This window comes from Corylus avellana, chromosome ca9, assembly GCF_901000735.1.
Source record: "Corylus avellana chromosome ca9, CavTom2PMs-1.0".
Classification (NCBI taxonomy): Eukaryota; Viridiplantae; Streptophyta; class Magnoliopsida; order Fagales; family Betulaceae; genus Corylus; species Corylus avellana.
In genome coordinates, this window is record NC_081549.1 from 21,547,672 (window position 1) to 21,562,338 (window position 14,667).

The 14,667-nt window shown below is 36.1% G+C and overlaps 2 protein-coding genes across 2 annotated transcripts; one reads left to right on the forward strand and one right to left on the reverse strand.

Moving 5' to 3' along the window:
- The first annotated feature begins 4,356 nt into the window (after positions 1-4,356).
- LOC132191702 (chlorophyll synthase, chloroplastic) lies at positions 4,357-9,062 on the forward strand. Its single transcript, XM_059606794.1, has 15 exons — positions 4,357-4,561; positions 4,794-4,838; positions 4,967-5,058; positions 5,347-5,434; positions 5,883-5,968; positions 6,067-6,153; positions 6,278-6,343; positions 6,429-6,512; positions 6,623-6,684; positions 7,252-7,327; positions 7,415-7,477; positions 7,598-7,679; positions 7,795-7,871; positions 8,053-8,100; positions 8,692-9,062. Exons 1-15 carry the CDS (start codon positions 4,456-4,458, stop codon positions 8,752-8,754), a joined length of 1,125 nt encoding a protein of 374 aa, XP_059462777.1. The 5' UTR covers positions 4,357-4,455; the 3' UTR covers positions 8,755-9,062.
- A 1,302-nt stretch (positions 9,063-10,364) lies between these two features.
- LOC132162023 (late embryogenesis abundant protein B19.3) lies at positions 10,365-11,282 on the reverse strand. Its single transcript, XM_059572268.1, has 2 exons — positions 11,069-11,282; positions 10,365-10,949 (listed from the first exon to the last, which is right to left on the reverse strand). Exons 1-2 carry the CDS (start codon positions 11,181-11,183, stop codon positions 10,663-10,665), a joined length of 402 nt encoding a protein of 133 aa, XP_059428251.1. The 5' UTR covers positions 11,184-11,282; the 3' UTR covers positions 10,365-10,662.
- Between the last annotated feature and the right edge of the window lie 3,385 nt (positions 11,283-14,667).

Sequence of the window (14,667 nt, forward strand, 5' to 3'; positions counted from 1 at the left end):
AAATTGAAGAGGATGAAAAATTGAGTAGCAAATAACTCTATTTTTTCTCTTTGGTAACAAAGAAAAATTCTGAAGCATGAAAATGAAATCTTACTAAAAAGTAATATTTTTTGATGATTTTTTGTCAAAGTTGAACACTTGCTTATATAGACATGGGGGGGATCTTTTTTCTTTTAAAACTCATTATCATGTAATCTATGTATTAAAAAACAAACGGTCATGAAATCCATGTATTAAAACCAAACGGTCAACATATAAAACAAACAGTCATGTAATCCAAGTATTTAAGACAAACGGTCAACATATAAAATCAAACGGTCAACAAAGCTTATATATTGAAGACAAATGGTTTTTAATGTAATAAAAACCAACGGTAAAAAATACAATAAAACCAGCAGTTAAAAAAATAGCTTGTAAAAGTTTTTATTTCCCAACAACTATATATCTGATTTTTCACTAATAAAAACTCATGAATGGATTTTACTGTCAAATGGTAAAAAAATTAATAGGTAAATAAAAACCAATATTTGTAACATCACAACAGAATGCAGTGTCTTTGTACTCTAACCCATTGTCGGATCTCAAATACTTTACTCTTCTTCCAGTCTGATTTTCCACTTGCGCCTTTCACTGCTTGAATATGGTGAAAACCTTTGACTTGTGCTTCATAAAGTACACCCAGACCTTTCTTGAGAAATCATCAATAAAACTGACAAAATAATGTGCACCTCCGTTTGATGGCACCGCCACTGGTCCCCAAACATTTGAGTGAACATAGTCGAGAACACATTTGCTTGTATGAGATGCCACCTTAAAGCTGACTATTCGTTGCTTCCCATACAGACAGTACTTGCAAAAACCCAATTTACAAGACTTCACACATTTGAATAAATTCTTCTTGTGAAGCTCAAACATACTACGCTCGCCTAAATGACCAAGCCGCATATGCCACAAAACTGTGTTATCATTATTTGGTTTTGCCGAGGTGGACACTGCAGCTCCACCTGTAATTGTGTCCCCAAGTAACTTGTACAAATTGTCAATTTTCTTGCCCTTCATTATCGCCATAGCACCTTTAGTTATTTTCATAACTCCATCTTTGGCTGAATAATCATAGCCCAAAGAATCCAATGTGCCTAATGAGATCAAATTTTTCTTAAGGTCAGGAACATATCTGACATCAGTGAGTATCCTAACAATCCCATCAAGCATCCTAACTTTTATGGTACCTAGTCCAATGGCCTTGCACCTAGCATCATTGCCCATTAGCACTGTACCCACATTACAGGATTTAAATGTGTCGAACCACTGCCTATTCGGACACATATAATATGAACAAGTAGAATCCAAAACCCAAGAGTGTATGCAATAATTTTTACTTGAGGAAACTGAAAGAACATCTGCGCTAACCTCGCTATCATCAGACTCACCATCGGCCACACTAACTGAATCTACGGAACCTTTATGATTCTTCTTATCTTCAAGGTCTTGTTTCATCAGCCTGTAAAATTTTATATAGTGCCCTTCTTGTGACAATAATAGCACTCCACATTTTTTGCATCTAACCAAGATTCTCCACCTTGTGCCGATCGTGACATAGATCGAGATTGCTTACCTCTGCCATTCTTCCCCTTACAACTTATCTCTTCCGTGCTTTGGCTCAAACCGTGCCATAAGCTCATTAGCCTGATCATTGACAGGTTTTCTCCGCTTCTCATGTGACAAGAGAAATTCTGTCACCTTTTCAAACGCCAGAGTCTCTTTCCCATATAAGAATGTCGTAACCAGGTGATCATAAGAAGGGGGTAGCAATGCCAATAGAAGTATTGTTTTATCTTCTTCTCCAATTTTCACTGCAAAATTTAACAACTATGTATTCAATATGTTGAACTTGTTGAGGTGCTCCAGCAGATCTGTATTTTCCTCCATCGGTAAACCATATAGCTGCTTCTTTACGTACAACTATTTGTCAAATTCTTCGCCATATACAAATTCTCCAATTTATGCCAAATTGATTATGTCTTTTATTCACTAATCACATTGTGAATGACTTCATCTAATAAATTAAGATGGATCGCACTGGTAGCCTTCACATCCATCTCTTCCTAAACATCATTCTCCATCTTCTCTTGTTTCTTCGCCTTTCCCAATAACGCCTTATGGACTCCTTGCTGAATCAGCAAATCCTTCATTCTTCTCTGCCAAAGACAGAAATTGTTCTTCCCATTAAACTTCTCCACTTCAAACTTGATACTCGCCATATTTGCCATCAATTTGATTCCTCGAACTTGAGCTCCGATACCACTTGTTGTGCAAAAAACGCACGATCACAATTATGGTTAAATAATGCGAGAATAATCACACACAAAATAACACTAAGATTTAAGTGGTTCCCTTAATGTGAGGTACGTCCACTGGCGGAGGCGATCACGAATAAATTCACTCTGAAAGATGGAGTACAAAAATATAATAGAGAGAAAATCACTCAGACCCAAAATCTCAATACACCCAAATCTCACTATCACACAATAGAGATTATTCTCAAAAGAGAAAACAAAAGACAGAAATACTAACTCTTCTTCTTTTGCTAGGATACGATGGCCAATGGTCTCTTATATTTTTTCTCCCACTTATTTCTCTCTTGCTTTCTTTGCGGCCCATACCCTGTATGGCACGACAAAAACCAAGAAGAAATGCTCTCTTTAATTTTCCGTTGCTGAAAAATCACAAGAAGCTGTGCACAATTTGCACTGACTTCCAGCAGCCCATCTTGACGTGCGGCTCTGTTTAGTGTGTATTCCAAAGGCTGAATATGAGGCTTTATATAGGGTTAAAAGTCTGTGCTAGGTCTCCAATATTCATACTACAAGTAGGTCTTCTATTCCAAGTTAGACTTGGATTTCTTGTCTCCCACACCAAGAAGTAAAAGGAAAAGAGTAGTGGTCCCATACATTGATGGGTTATAAGTCACCCACGTCAACAATATATATATATTGGTCTCTCCCAAGCGTTTACTTGACACTTGACAAAAAGGTAAGGTGTGGGATTGGGTTCAAATATTAGCAACGCTAATGCAGAAAATATTTTATCCGAAATATGTTTTTGTATTTTTGATGTGATCATGCATCAAATGAAAGTTAAATACACTTTCTTCCAAACTATTTTTGCCGAATGATCGAGGAACAAAGTTTCAAAAATTAACTTGTACTACTTGTCACTTTTTTTTTTCTTTTTTCAATAATGCAAACTTACAAAATTTATAATTAAATATTTAAGAAAAGAGAAAGACAGAGATGGAGAGCAATAGAGATGGAAATAATGATGTTCAATGAATTTACACCTAATGACAAACATTTATATGACAAACATAATGATTCCCGAAGTTTACAAGAAGTATGTATTTAACATTTAAAATTTTAAATATTGCATTCTAGTATATGAATCATTTAAGTTTTTATGATTATCATTTTTTGTCTTATAAATCCTGGGACATGATTTATCACATTAAATAGCTGAAGAACACAAGTTGATGATGATTTGACAAGTCCATATGAAGGAGGAAGATCAATAAGAGAAGACAAAAACATTCTTAAACAAGTAAAAATACTACAAGTTTCTTTAGTTAAAATATCATTGCATTATATCAATTAATGCTCCACTCGCAAAGGTTGTTGTGAGTGTGGAGTCATCTGCTACCCACTCCAATATGAGAGAGGGTGAATTGTGGATCTCGTCGGAGAATTTCACCTTGCTTATCTTGTAAATTTAATAATATATTAAAGAGTAGTTCAATCAGTTATGAATTTTGCCTCATGAAGTGAAGGTTAGTAGTTTAATTTTTTTTTTTTTTTTTCTTGTGTGGACATGTTTATATATATATATATATATATATATATATATATCAAGACGAGGGAATCTTTACCTAAAAAAAGAGCACGAGGGATCTTTCTATTATTAATTCCCACCAATTTGGCATAGAAAATAAAAAATGATTCCATTAACTTTAACACGCAGGGTTTCATTTTGTCTCTTTCAAACAAGGTCTCGAACATAACAAAACCAGAGGGCTGTTGCCTGTACTAGTAAAACGGTTCCCAATCTAATGCTTCGAACTATTTTTTTATTTTATTAAAGTTGGTATGATTTTTTAAATATTATTAAATTTCAGATAAATTTTCTTTAAATTTTAATTCAATAATAATTTTAAAATTCACATCGATCCTATCGTTATTAGTAAAGGCAAGGCCAGCAATTGCACGATGCCACGTAATAGAATACGCGGTAATTTTAGTTTTATGAGGCATACCATAATAACGCCCTTTTCTTCTTTAGTATTCAAACATTTTGCAGAAAAGGATTTATCAACTAGCCCAAAAGCTCTCCTCCTCGTCTATATCCCTGTCCTTCCTCTGCTCTCTCTCCCTCTCTCTGTTAGCTTAAGAAGCTCAATCCTCTATGGCCTCCGTACTGAACACAGTTTCATCCATTATTCTATCGAACACCAACGCCAACCGAATTCGGTCTCGGCCCGTTTTGGAACCGATTTCTGTGTCATTCACTAGTGAGTTCACTCATCAATGCTCCGTTTGATTGTCGGGAAAAACGAGGTTAAAATGAAGGAAAATTTGGAATCCGAAACTACTGTTTTATATCCACCTCATTATAAGATTTGTCAAAGATTTTTTATTCTACCTACTAAACTTTCTCGGCAACCAAACGTTGGCCTTAGATTCAGTTATTGAGTTTGAATTGTCTGTTTTTTCGATACTGAGGAGTTCTGTGGAATTTTTCAGGGCGGAGACTTACGATTAGAGCAACGGAGACTGATGCCAACGAAGGTCTTGTGAGATTCAATTTGTTTTTTAAGATTTTGGTTGTCAATAAAAAATTCAAGTTGTATGTAGTAGAAATAGTGATTCGCAATGTGGGTTTTTAGGGTTTTAATGGATTCTGTTTGTTTGTGAAGCGGTTAAATCTCAGGCACCGGATAAGGCGCCGGCTGCTAGTGGTTCGAGTTTCAATCAGCTTCTTGGCATTAAAGGAGCGGCACAAGAAACTGTGAGCTATTTATTTATCTTGAAGTTAATTTTGAGTTCTCTGGTATAACTTGAACTGGGTCTTGAAAACTAATAGCCTCCATATTTCAAGTACGGCTTTCATGCTATGAATTGTTTGAGATTCTCCGTATTTCAAGTATGGCTTTCATAAACTTAGGGTAACTTCTGATTTAGTTGTTTTAGGATTTGCTTTCTGTAGCATTTTACCATGTTTCTTTAGGATATAAAAGAGTAAATGCCTTGCAAACCGTTTTATACTAGAGTATAAACTGTGATTTTTGTTTTGCAGAATAAATGGAAGATCCGGCTTCAACTTACAAAACCTGTTACTTGGCCTCCACTGGTATGGGGAGTGATTTGTGGAGCCGCTGCTTCTGGTATCATTCTTGCATATTATGGGATGAGTAACATCTTTTGTCATTAATATTTCTGATCCTTCATTTTAAGCATTTGTTTGTTCAAAAATTCTGTCCAGTCTTTTATGTGTTTGTCCTAAGAGCAGTCAGTGTTTATGCTCTTCTCTACTAAATTTACATCTTAATCTTCTTCCCCTATCTTGATACCTTCGCTGTAATTATAGAATTAGTCCTAGATCTATATCATGAAAACCTACAGATTGCGATTGTGGTGTCCATCACCAATTCCCAATTGTGATAAATCTTGTCAAGCTTTGGCCTCAGATCCATGTAGAATCCAAGAATCTTGCCACATGCCTATAATTTGGTTATGTACAGACTCTATGGCCTCAATAAGTACATGTATGTGTGTGTGTGCGCATGTGCTTGTATTTTTTATTCTTCTAATTCAATTTTGCTCTCATGGCAGGAAATTTTCACTGGAACTTGGAGGATGTTGCCAAATCAATTGTTTGCATGATGATGTCTGGCCCGTGTCTAACTGGCTATACACAGGTGCAGTCATTCGGGGATACAAAATAGGGCTCCACTTTAAATGAATAATAGCTTCAAACTCATCTAACATAAACTTCTCTGGCTGTTTCATTTTTCAGACACTTAATGATTGGTATGACCGAGATATTGATGCAATAAATGAACCTTATCGTCCAATTCCTTCAGGGGCAATATCTGAGAATGAGGCATGTAACTTATATTTTTCTTTTACCCCCTTTTTTGGGACATGTTGATCTAACCTATTGTAATGTATGCACTTAAGTGCTGCCAATTATAATGTTTCTGTTCTTTTTCTAAATATTTCCTCAGGTCATTACACAAATTTGGGTTTTGCTTTTGGGAGGCCTTGGCTTGGCTGGTATATTAGACGTGTGGGTAGGTAATTTAAATGTTTTTTACATGTTACTCCTTATGAAATATTGAAGATGAATGTCAGCTCCTGAATCCTTGTTCTTAATAGGCAGGGCATGACTTCCCTATAGTTTTTTACCTTGCTCTTGGTGGATCCTTGCTATCGTACATATACTCTGCTCCACCTTTAAAGGTACTTACTTTTCTGGTCTTCCTTGTCATTAAGTCAAACCATTATACTTTCCTTCATGTTGCTGTGGACACTTTGTTTTAACCATGACTAAGTTCCAAATCTGGTTGCAGCTGAAACAAAATGGATGGATTGGAAATTTTGCCCTGGGAGCAAGTTATATCAGTTTGCCATGGTACGATATCCTATGTGTTACTGTCCTTGCTAAAATTAATGTAACTTATAAATATTATCCAGGGGTCATTAGCATGTAGCGTTTTTTAGTTGGATGATCATCCATTTGCTATTCTTCAGACCTTTCAAGAGAAGAGTGTACGTCTAAATGTAAGTGTTTATTCACATGATGCACATAAAGAGGGGAGGACATATCCAATGCATTCTAAGCAAGGAATTCCTTGGTAATCAAAACTCAATTTATTAAATTACTATGATAACCAATTCCAAAGTTTTCCCTGAAAAGTTATAGGTCTTCTTCACTTACAGCCTAGGATTTTGATTTGATGTTCATCATTATTGCTTGTTTGTGGGGTTGGGAGCTTTCTAGGAAGTAAAGTCATCCAAGTAGTAAGTTCAATTCTTCTCCATGGGTTGTCTCAAATATGTTACTTGAACTCAAATTTCATGCAATAGGCTAATCAACAACCATCTTAAGTCTAGTTTTCTAGGTTAATTGACTTTACAAAGCTGTACTATGAACTTCCATCATGTTGCACAACTAGTTTCAATTCGCTCTCATTGACAGGTGGGCTGGTCAAGCTTTATTTGGGACGCTTACACCAGACATCATTGTTCTGACACTCTTGTATAGCGTAGCTGGGGTATGTTTTCAGGAGATGTATCTCGTTGTGTATGTTAAATATGTGATCCAATAATAAGTATTTGATTATTGCTACATCACATGTCAGTTGGGTATTGCCATTGTCAATGACTTTAAAAGTGTTGAAGGAGATAGAGCACTGGGACTTCAGGTATCTCTATTGTCCGTTACATATTTGTAATACTAATTCTTGCTATCTTAGAAACATTTAAATTGCTCATCCTTAGAAGTGGCTGTCGCAATCTTTTGTATATTAATGTTGTTTGAGCAGTCACTTCCAGTTGCTTTTGGTGCTGAAACTGCCAAATGGATTTGTGTTGGCGCTATTGACATAACTCAGATATCTGTGGCTGGTATATCATTTTTATCTATTTTTACTATTAATATTTCTTTAAACATATATTTTTTTTCCCTGATATTATGTCAGAATTTGCTCTTCTATATTCAATAATGATTTGGTGGTTGCAGGGTATCTGCTCGGGGCTGGTAAACCATACTATGCCTTAGCCTTACTTGCTTTGATAATACCTCAAGTCGTTTTTCAGGTAAAGCACTGAGAATGGTTCTCCACTATTGAATTCTTGAATTCGTTACCTGTTTGCTTCTTGCCATGACAAGTATTAAGCTGTTATGTTTAAAATAATATCGTAATATATGATTGTGTTTCTTTCTCATTATTTATTTAAAAAAAAGCACTCTGCTAATACCAATTTTTGCTCATTGCAGTTTCAGTATTTCCTCAAAGACCCTGTTAAGTATGATGTTAAATATCAGGTATGTCTTCATTTATTTAGTTCCACCGGAATTTTTTTCCTGAAATTTAAGCATACTGCCAAAGCAGGTTCGTTGAGAATGTGCCTTCTACTCACATATGGATAGTTCTACAGCTTATTATACATAACAAGGATCTCAAAAATGGATTTAGCTTAGATGCTGTACAAATAAGTACATGAGATCTCTTCTTGTTATTTCAACGGTTTAGATTTGATTCATCTCTCTTTCTCATGGAAAACTTAAAATATGGACCATACAAAAGCTAAAAAAAAAAGCTACATATAGTTATTTTTTACAGAACCTAAGCCAAATCCCTAAAAAATTGTCCACATAGGCACCACTCTGTGGGCAACCTATTCCTACAAGCTCAAGTTCTGGACATCCAAGACCCTCTCTAGATCTTCCCAAGTCTGATTCTAGATTACCATATGGTTGTCCAATATGATGTGTCATGACCCGAGCAAGGTCGTTTACTCCAATGCTAGATACAATGCCGTACGCATTTAGGTGCTTCTTCATTAGAGGATCTTGCATTTGCCCTATCTCTCATTTTTAGCATTAGAGAGTAAAATTTTAGTCTACATGTTTCAGGCAAGCGCGCAACCATTTCTTGTGCTTGGTCTTTTGGTGACTGCTTTAGCAACCAGCCATTAATCTCACAATGTCACGCTTACCAAAGGACGCTACGGGGAGGAGAAGAGATGGGCTCAGAGTGAAAAGCTCACTGAACAGCTGCTAAAAGGCACACAATTAAATCACGCCAGTTCCACTGAACCCTTTTGTTAATCATGTTGTACCGATTAAACTGTCATAATTTTCCACTTTCCTTTTCCCCTGAACAGAGAGAGAGATGTAGGCCTGTGTATTTACAGCAGAATGCGAAACTAGAAAGCAGCTATTGTAAATGTGATGTTTGTTGTAGCATTGTGCTTTTGTCGTTATCTTACATTATTTGCTTCTCATTGCACGGAAGCCTCAAATGGTGCGATCCTGATTGTACTATGTTTTTGCTTTTCTTTGTATTTGATTTTGTTTCTCACACTGTCATTGTATTTCACATGCTACTTCGCACTCTTGTTCTCACTAGTCTACTCCAGGAGCTCCCTATAGCAATTAACACGAAGGAATAGCCTGCCGCTCGTTCACTCGTCTGTTGCTCCGCTCCCTGAAGCAATAAACACAGCGTTGGCTGATGGAAAGACCTAATATGTTTGATTTTGTGATTTCAAAAAGCGCTATTTAAAATATAGCAATTTGATTTCAAAACATGCTATTTAAAATATAGCAATTTTAATTAGAACGTGTGATTTTAAAAACAGTGTTAAGCATTTGATAAAATCACTATTTAATCTTTAAAATAATGCATCTAAAAACATTAATTTTTTCACGTTCTCCCAAATGAGATGATGAAATTTTGTTTAAAAATGCATTTTTAACCTGTACAGTTGCACGATCAAACGGACTCTAAATTGAATATGGCAGAGGGCCAAATGTTTGGGTATGTTTCCAAAAGATTTGGTTTGCAAAACCGAGCAATTGTTTAACATATTATTCATGGAAGGAATCAGGCTGCCGATTAGTAGTCTAGTAGATATGCTTATCAGATTAGTCGGTTGGCATTTTTGGATTTCGCGTGACTAAACAAGTGTAATAGAGCATATTTTATTTATAGCTTTGAGATTGGGTTTGAGCGAGATTTGAAGTAAGAACTTTTGGGCAAAAACATTATTTTTTTAAGTTTATGTCAAAAATGCGCTTTTTTACCATTTTTAGGCTTTTTAACTCTTAAACATGCTTTTAAATTTTTTATCAAAGCGAATATTTTTTTTTTCAAATAAACTTTTTATTGTCAAAAGGCAATCCAGCCCTTGATAGATTTTCCCGCAACCAAACAACAATTTGTACGGCATTCTAACAAAGGCACCAAAAAGGAAAAAAAACGCAATAGTTTTGCTGACTAGCTGGCAAAATGGCCTTGCGTATTAATTATTGTCCCCCGTCTTTCACAGATGTTGTTGAAACGCTACATTCGACATTATTTCTATATGGGTCGGCTTGCGCTGTCTTAATGTCGTCGTCTCGAGATGTGTCAACTACGTAATTTCAAGTTGGTTTGGACTTTGGCGTATGTTTGCTCCATGTCATCAAAGTCCTTTCTTAGATGGTCAGAGACTCTTGCGTTTAATGTCATTTTTGTATGATACACGACGCAGCATTACATGTCTTTTATATAGATGTAAAAGGGTACTGTCCGATGGAGGTAGTAAAGCCAAAGCTGAACCAAAAGTCAGCAGCTACTATTGAAATTAACATCGATCAGTTACATAACATACAAAAAAAGGCACTATAATCCCAAAAAACCAACATCCAAACACCATATAATGCCTTTCCCATTCTAACTACTGATCACCAACAGACACCTAAAACAAGCCACTGCTTTACCCAACAGATACACACCAGTGGAGTATAAACACAACGACACGTACGTTATTATTGGACAAACTACGAAACCTAAGACACTTCTTTATAAGGCTAACTTCCCAAACTTTCTATATATAGTCATCAGCGGTCCCTAGTCTTGTACTTGGACTCGTCAATCTCAATCCCTTCCTCAGAAGGGCGCTCTCCTCCAGACTTGTCTGTTGAGCTGAGTCCACCTTTGCGGCCCATCTCCTGGTACCCCTCATGTCCAATCTGCTCTTTCCTCGTCTGTCCTCCTTTGCTTCCCAGCTCCTGGTACCCTTCAGGCCCCAGCTGGTCCTTCCTCGTTTGTCCTCCTTTGCTTCCCAGCTCCTGGTACCCTTCATGCCCCAGCTGGTCCTTCCTCGTCTGCCCTCCGCGGCTCCGCCCTTCATCACCACCAACATTAATATTGCATGCCAATTAGCCCCACCAAAAAAAAAAAAAAATGCAAACCTTGAAATGATTGCCAAACGTACGTACACATGCAGAGACAGAAATAGATTACCTTCGGCAAGGTGCTCCTGGGCTTCAAGGCTCTTCCCACCAGTTCCACCAGGGACGACTGTCTCTCCCTGCCTTGCCTTGGCGTCAAGTTCTCGCCTTTCCTGCTCGGACGACATTTCTCTCTTTTGGGACTTCTCTCACAAATGTAAAAAACCGATCTTATTATTACTCACCAATCACGCTGATGATCGATCTACTGTTGTGAAGAGCCAAGGAGAGAATAATGCTTTATATAGAGTATATATCCGAAAGGGAAGTGAGAGAGGAGGGGCAGAAGGTAGACGACGCGTCAGCGTATACACGTTGCAAAAGAGTAGCAGTGGTCCGTGGAGAGATACTAGAATGGCACGCAGGTGCTTGAGTCTGTCAAAACAATTTATTTACAGCAATCAAAATGACACGAGTCCTGGTTTTGCATGAATTTAATTGGCTAAGGTAGCTAACGTCTTCCACGTGTCCTTTGCGGTCGCCCATTCCTTATCCTTCAATTCAGTTGGCTATTCGCTAGTCTGGGCTTGCACCAGGTTGCTGGAACCTCGTACACATTTGGGTAGGAAAAATGGAAAAATTTTGTTTATAGTAATTTTTTTATTTGAATAGTAATAAAAGTTAATTGATGTAATATAAAAAATAATAATATTAAAAGTTAAATTTTTTTTTTTATAAATAGTAATAGGTTGCAAACGGTGCCCTTTAGTCTTACTATATATTGTTATCTCACTCCTGATCTCGTTGTCAATATCTTGTCGTCTGTCCTGTTCTGATATTGTAATTTCAAACAGATTTTATAGGTGTAAATGTGAGTCCACACTCACTAACTATATATATTCTTCCAATAAAAATGGGTATAAAATTAATGAGACCCTAATTACTTTAAAACTTCTCCCTCTGTTTGTTTAATAGAGTCATAAAAAGATAAAATCAAAGCAAACTCTTTTTTTTTTTTTTTTTTTTTTTTTCTAAGTCAATGCATTGTTTTAGAAAATTTGTCGCTACCACGCGACCTTTGCGGAAGCGTTGGTATTCCTTTAATTCTAAAATGAGAGAAACCTATTCTTTCATTGACTCCATATATATCATATATTTTTCTAGTATTTTGTTTTCTAACAGGCTGAGCCAAGGGTTTGAAAGAGTTAAATGCCAGCTCTAAAGATGGCTTTTGCTTGTCTTGTCTCGCCATAACAAGCTGAGCTAGATGGGCCCGAACCTGTCCTTTAATTGGGGGCAATATAGAAATCCTATATTTTAAAATCCCACCATAAACTCTAGGTAGATAAAAAATAATTGACATTCTTTCTGGTAGATATTTTTTTTCATATTTCTTTTTAATGAAATAGATCTAGTGTGGCGATGACCAAATTCGAAACGTGAGCTCGACCTTTCATCGATGAAATGTCGATTCCCTGATGAAGGTGATAATAATCGTGTGTGGCAACAATAAAAGGGTGAATGTGAGCTCGACAATGGCACTAATAAGGTGCGATGCACATCCAAATTTGAGTGCAAGTTCAACATGGAGAAGTCGACAAGAGACAAAGGTCTCCACTGTACACGACTACGAATTGTTGCCGGAGGTGGCGCTTGTGAGTGATGGAATTGGTAGCAAAATGACAGCTAGACGGTGGTTGGAGATGGTGGCAGACAGACGGTGGTTGGAGAAGGACTGAAAATGGGCTAAAACAGGGCCAATGAACAAAGTTGACTTGCAATAATAAATGTGGCAACAATAAGCGGTCAATTGGCTAGACAACAAGGACAACTATGAGCCAATACAGGCCAGATTATTGGGCCAAGCGATAGGGTCACTTAGGCCAAATGAATGACCTAGTTAACCGAATCAAAACGGGTCATCTGACTTGTTGATGCAATTTTCGGTCCACATTACTGTATGTCAGTGAATCAGTGATATTTCTTCATGGTCAGATAGTCAGTGAAAGTCTTGTACATCTATGATGTTCCTGCAAAATAAAAGAATGGTCAAAGGTCTTCAGTTGGGGCCAAAGATTCTCTGATGTCTAAATTAACATAAGGTAAAAATACATAATTGTGATATGCCTCGTACACCTAACAATTTGAGATATATGAAAGAGAGAAAAAGAGGTAAATGGAGAGAGAAGTATCTCCTAGAAAGAAGGAGACGTGGGAGAGATGGGAAGCCTCCTTTATAAAAGGAGAGCTTTCTCGTTTTATACCTAGGTGTGATCAATGTGGACACTTGTCACCGTGAGTGGGCAATGGCATATTATTAAATAAATATAAATAGGGGATAAATAAACACAAAAGGGGGACCCACGAAAATATACATGGGCATATTTTCTCCTCAACAAGACTCATGATAGGCTCATGCACTACACGCACAAAATAAAATTTGAAGGCTCGTCAAAAATGCATGACAACGTGTTGCAAATCCAGCGGACCATAGAGGCACGTGGCATGATTGGCAAAAACTTTTGGTGGCACATGTGGGCGGGTGAAACCTCCGATTTGGTTGATTTTTGTGAGCTTGTGTAGATCGGTCTATCATCTATGAACTTTTGATTGATGTGTTCACAAACTTGGTAGAATGCTCGGAAAACAAGAATCCGAGATGAGAAATGGTTGAACAAACCTATCTCCATACTATGAATCATCTTAAGAGCTACATCGCGGTATTATTTATAATAAAAATGGCTCACATTTATAGTAAAATATGGTAGGTAGAAAGAATACAAACAAGGTAGTCAAATCACTTAGATCTAATACCATGTGAAAATTTTAATTGAAATATAAACCCAATGCAAAAGTCCTATATTATAGCATACTCCACCTAATTATATATTTTGTCAAGTTGAATCGCATTTGAAGGCTACAAAATGTAAGGAGCTCCCACTATTTCGATTGATTATGAAGTCAACAACATTAAACAAAATTATATCACACCTCAATCATGCATGATTAGTAAAATATACCTATTAGATTGCATAATTGATGTTATTATTTACTGGAAAAAAAAAAAAAAAAACTCTCGTTTTCTTTAAGAATATGTTTTCAAAGTTTAAGAGTATGATATTTTTATATATAAAAAAAGAAGAAGCTATTATACCTATAGAAAATACATGAATTTTACTATTTTTTATACTAATATTCTCAGTACTATATACTACTATATCTGCTTTTGTTGTCAAGTTAATTACATGTTATCCAGCTTTCATTTGTTAATCCTTTTCATATGGTATAATGTGACATGTAGATAAAAATAATTTTGAGTATTTTATGTTTTAGATTGTTTATTAATATTTTTATTGTGAAAAGAGTAAACAAAATGAGAGAAAAAGGAAAATGTTATCAAACAATATATATATATATGGAAATGCTATGTGTTCTTTTAGTTTTCTCCTAGTGTTCTCACAAATGTGATTTAACTTTTAAAATTATCGTTGAATTTGAGATTATCATTATTGACTTTTAATCTATTGGTGATTTTAAAAGTCATATCACAGTTGAGAGAACATTAGAAGAACACTAAATATTTTCCATATATATATATATATATATATAAGTTTGAATATACTTTCATACACGAAGTTAGAAGTTGTTCACCTGAAACCGTTGGCTATAAAA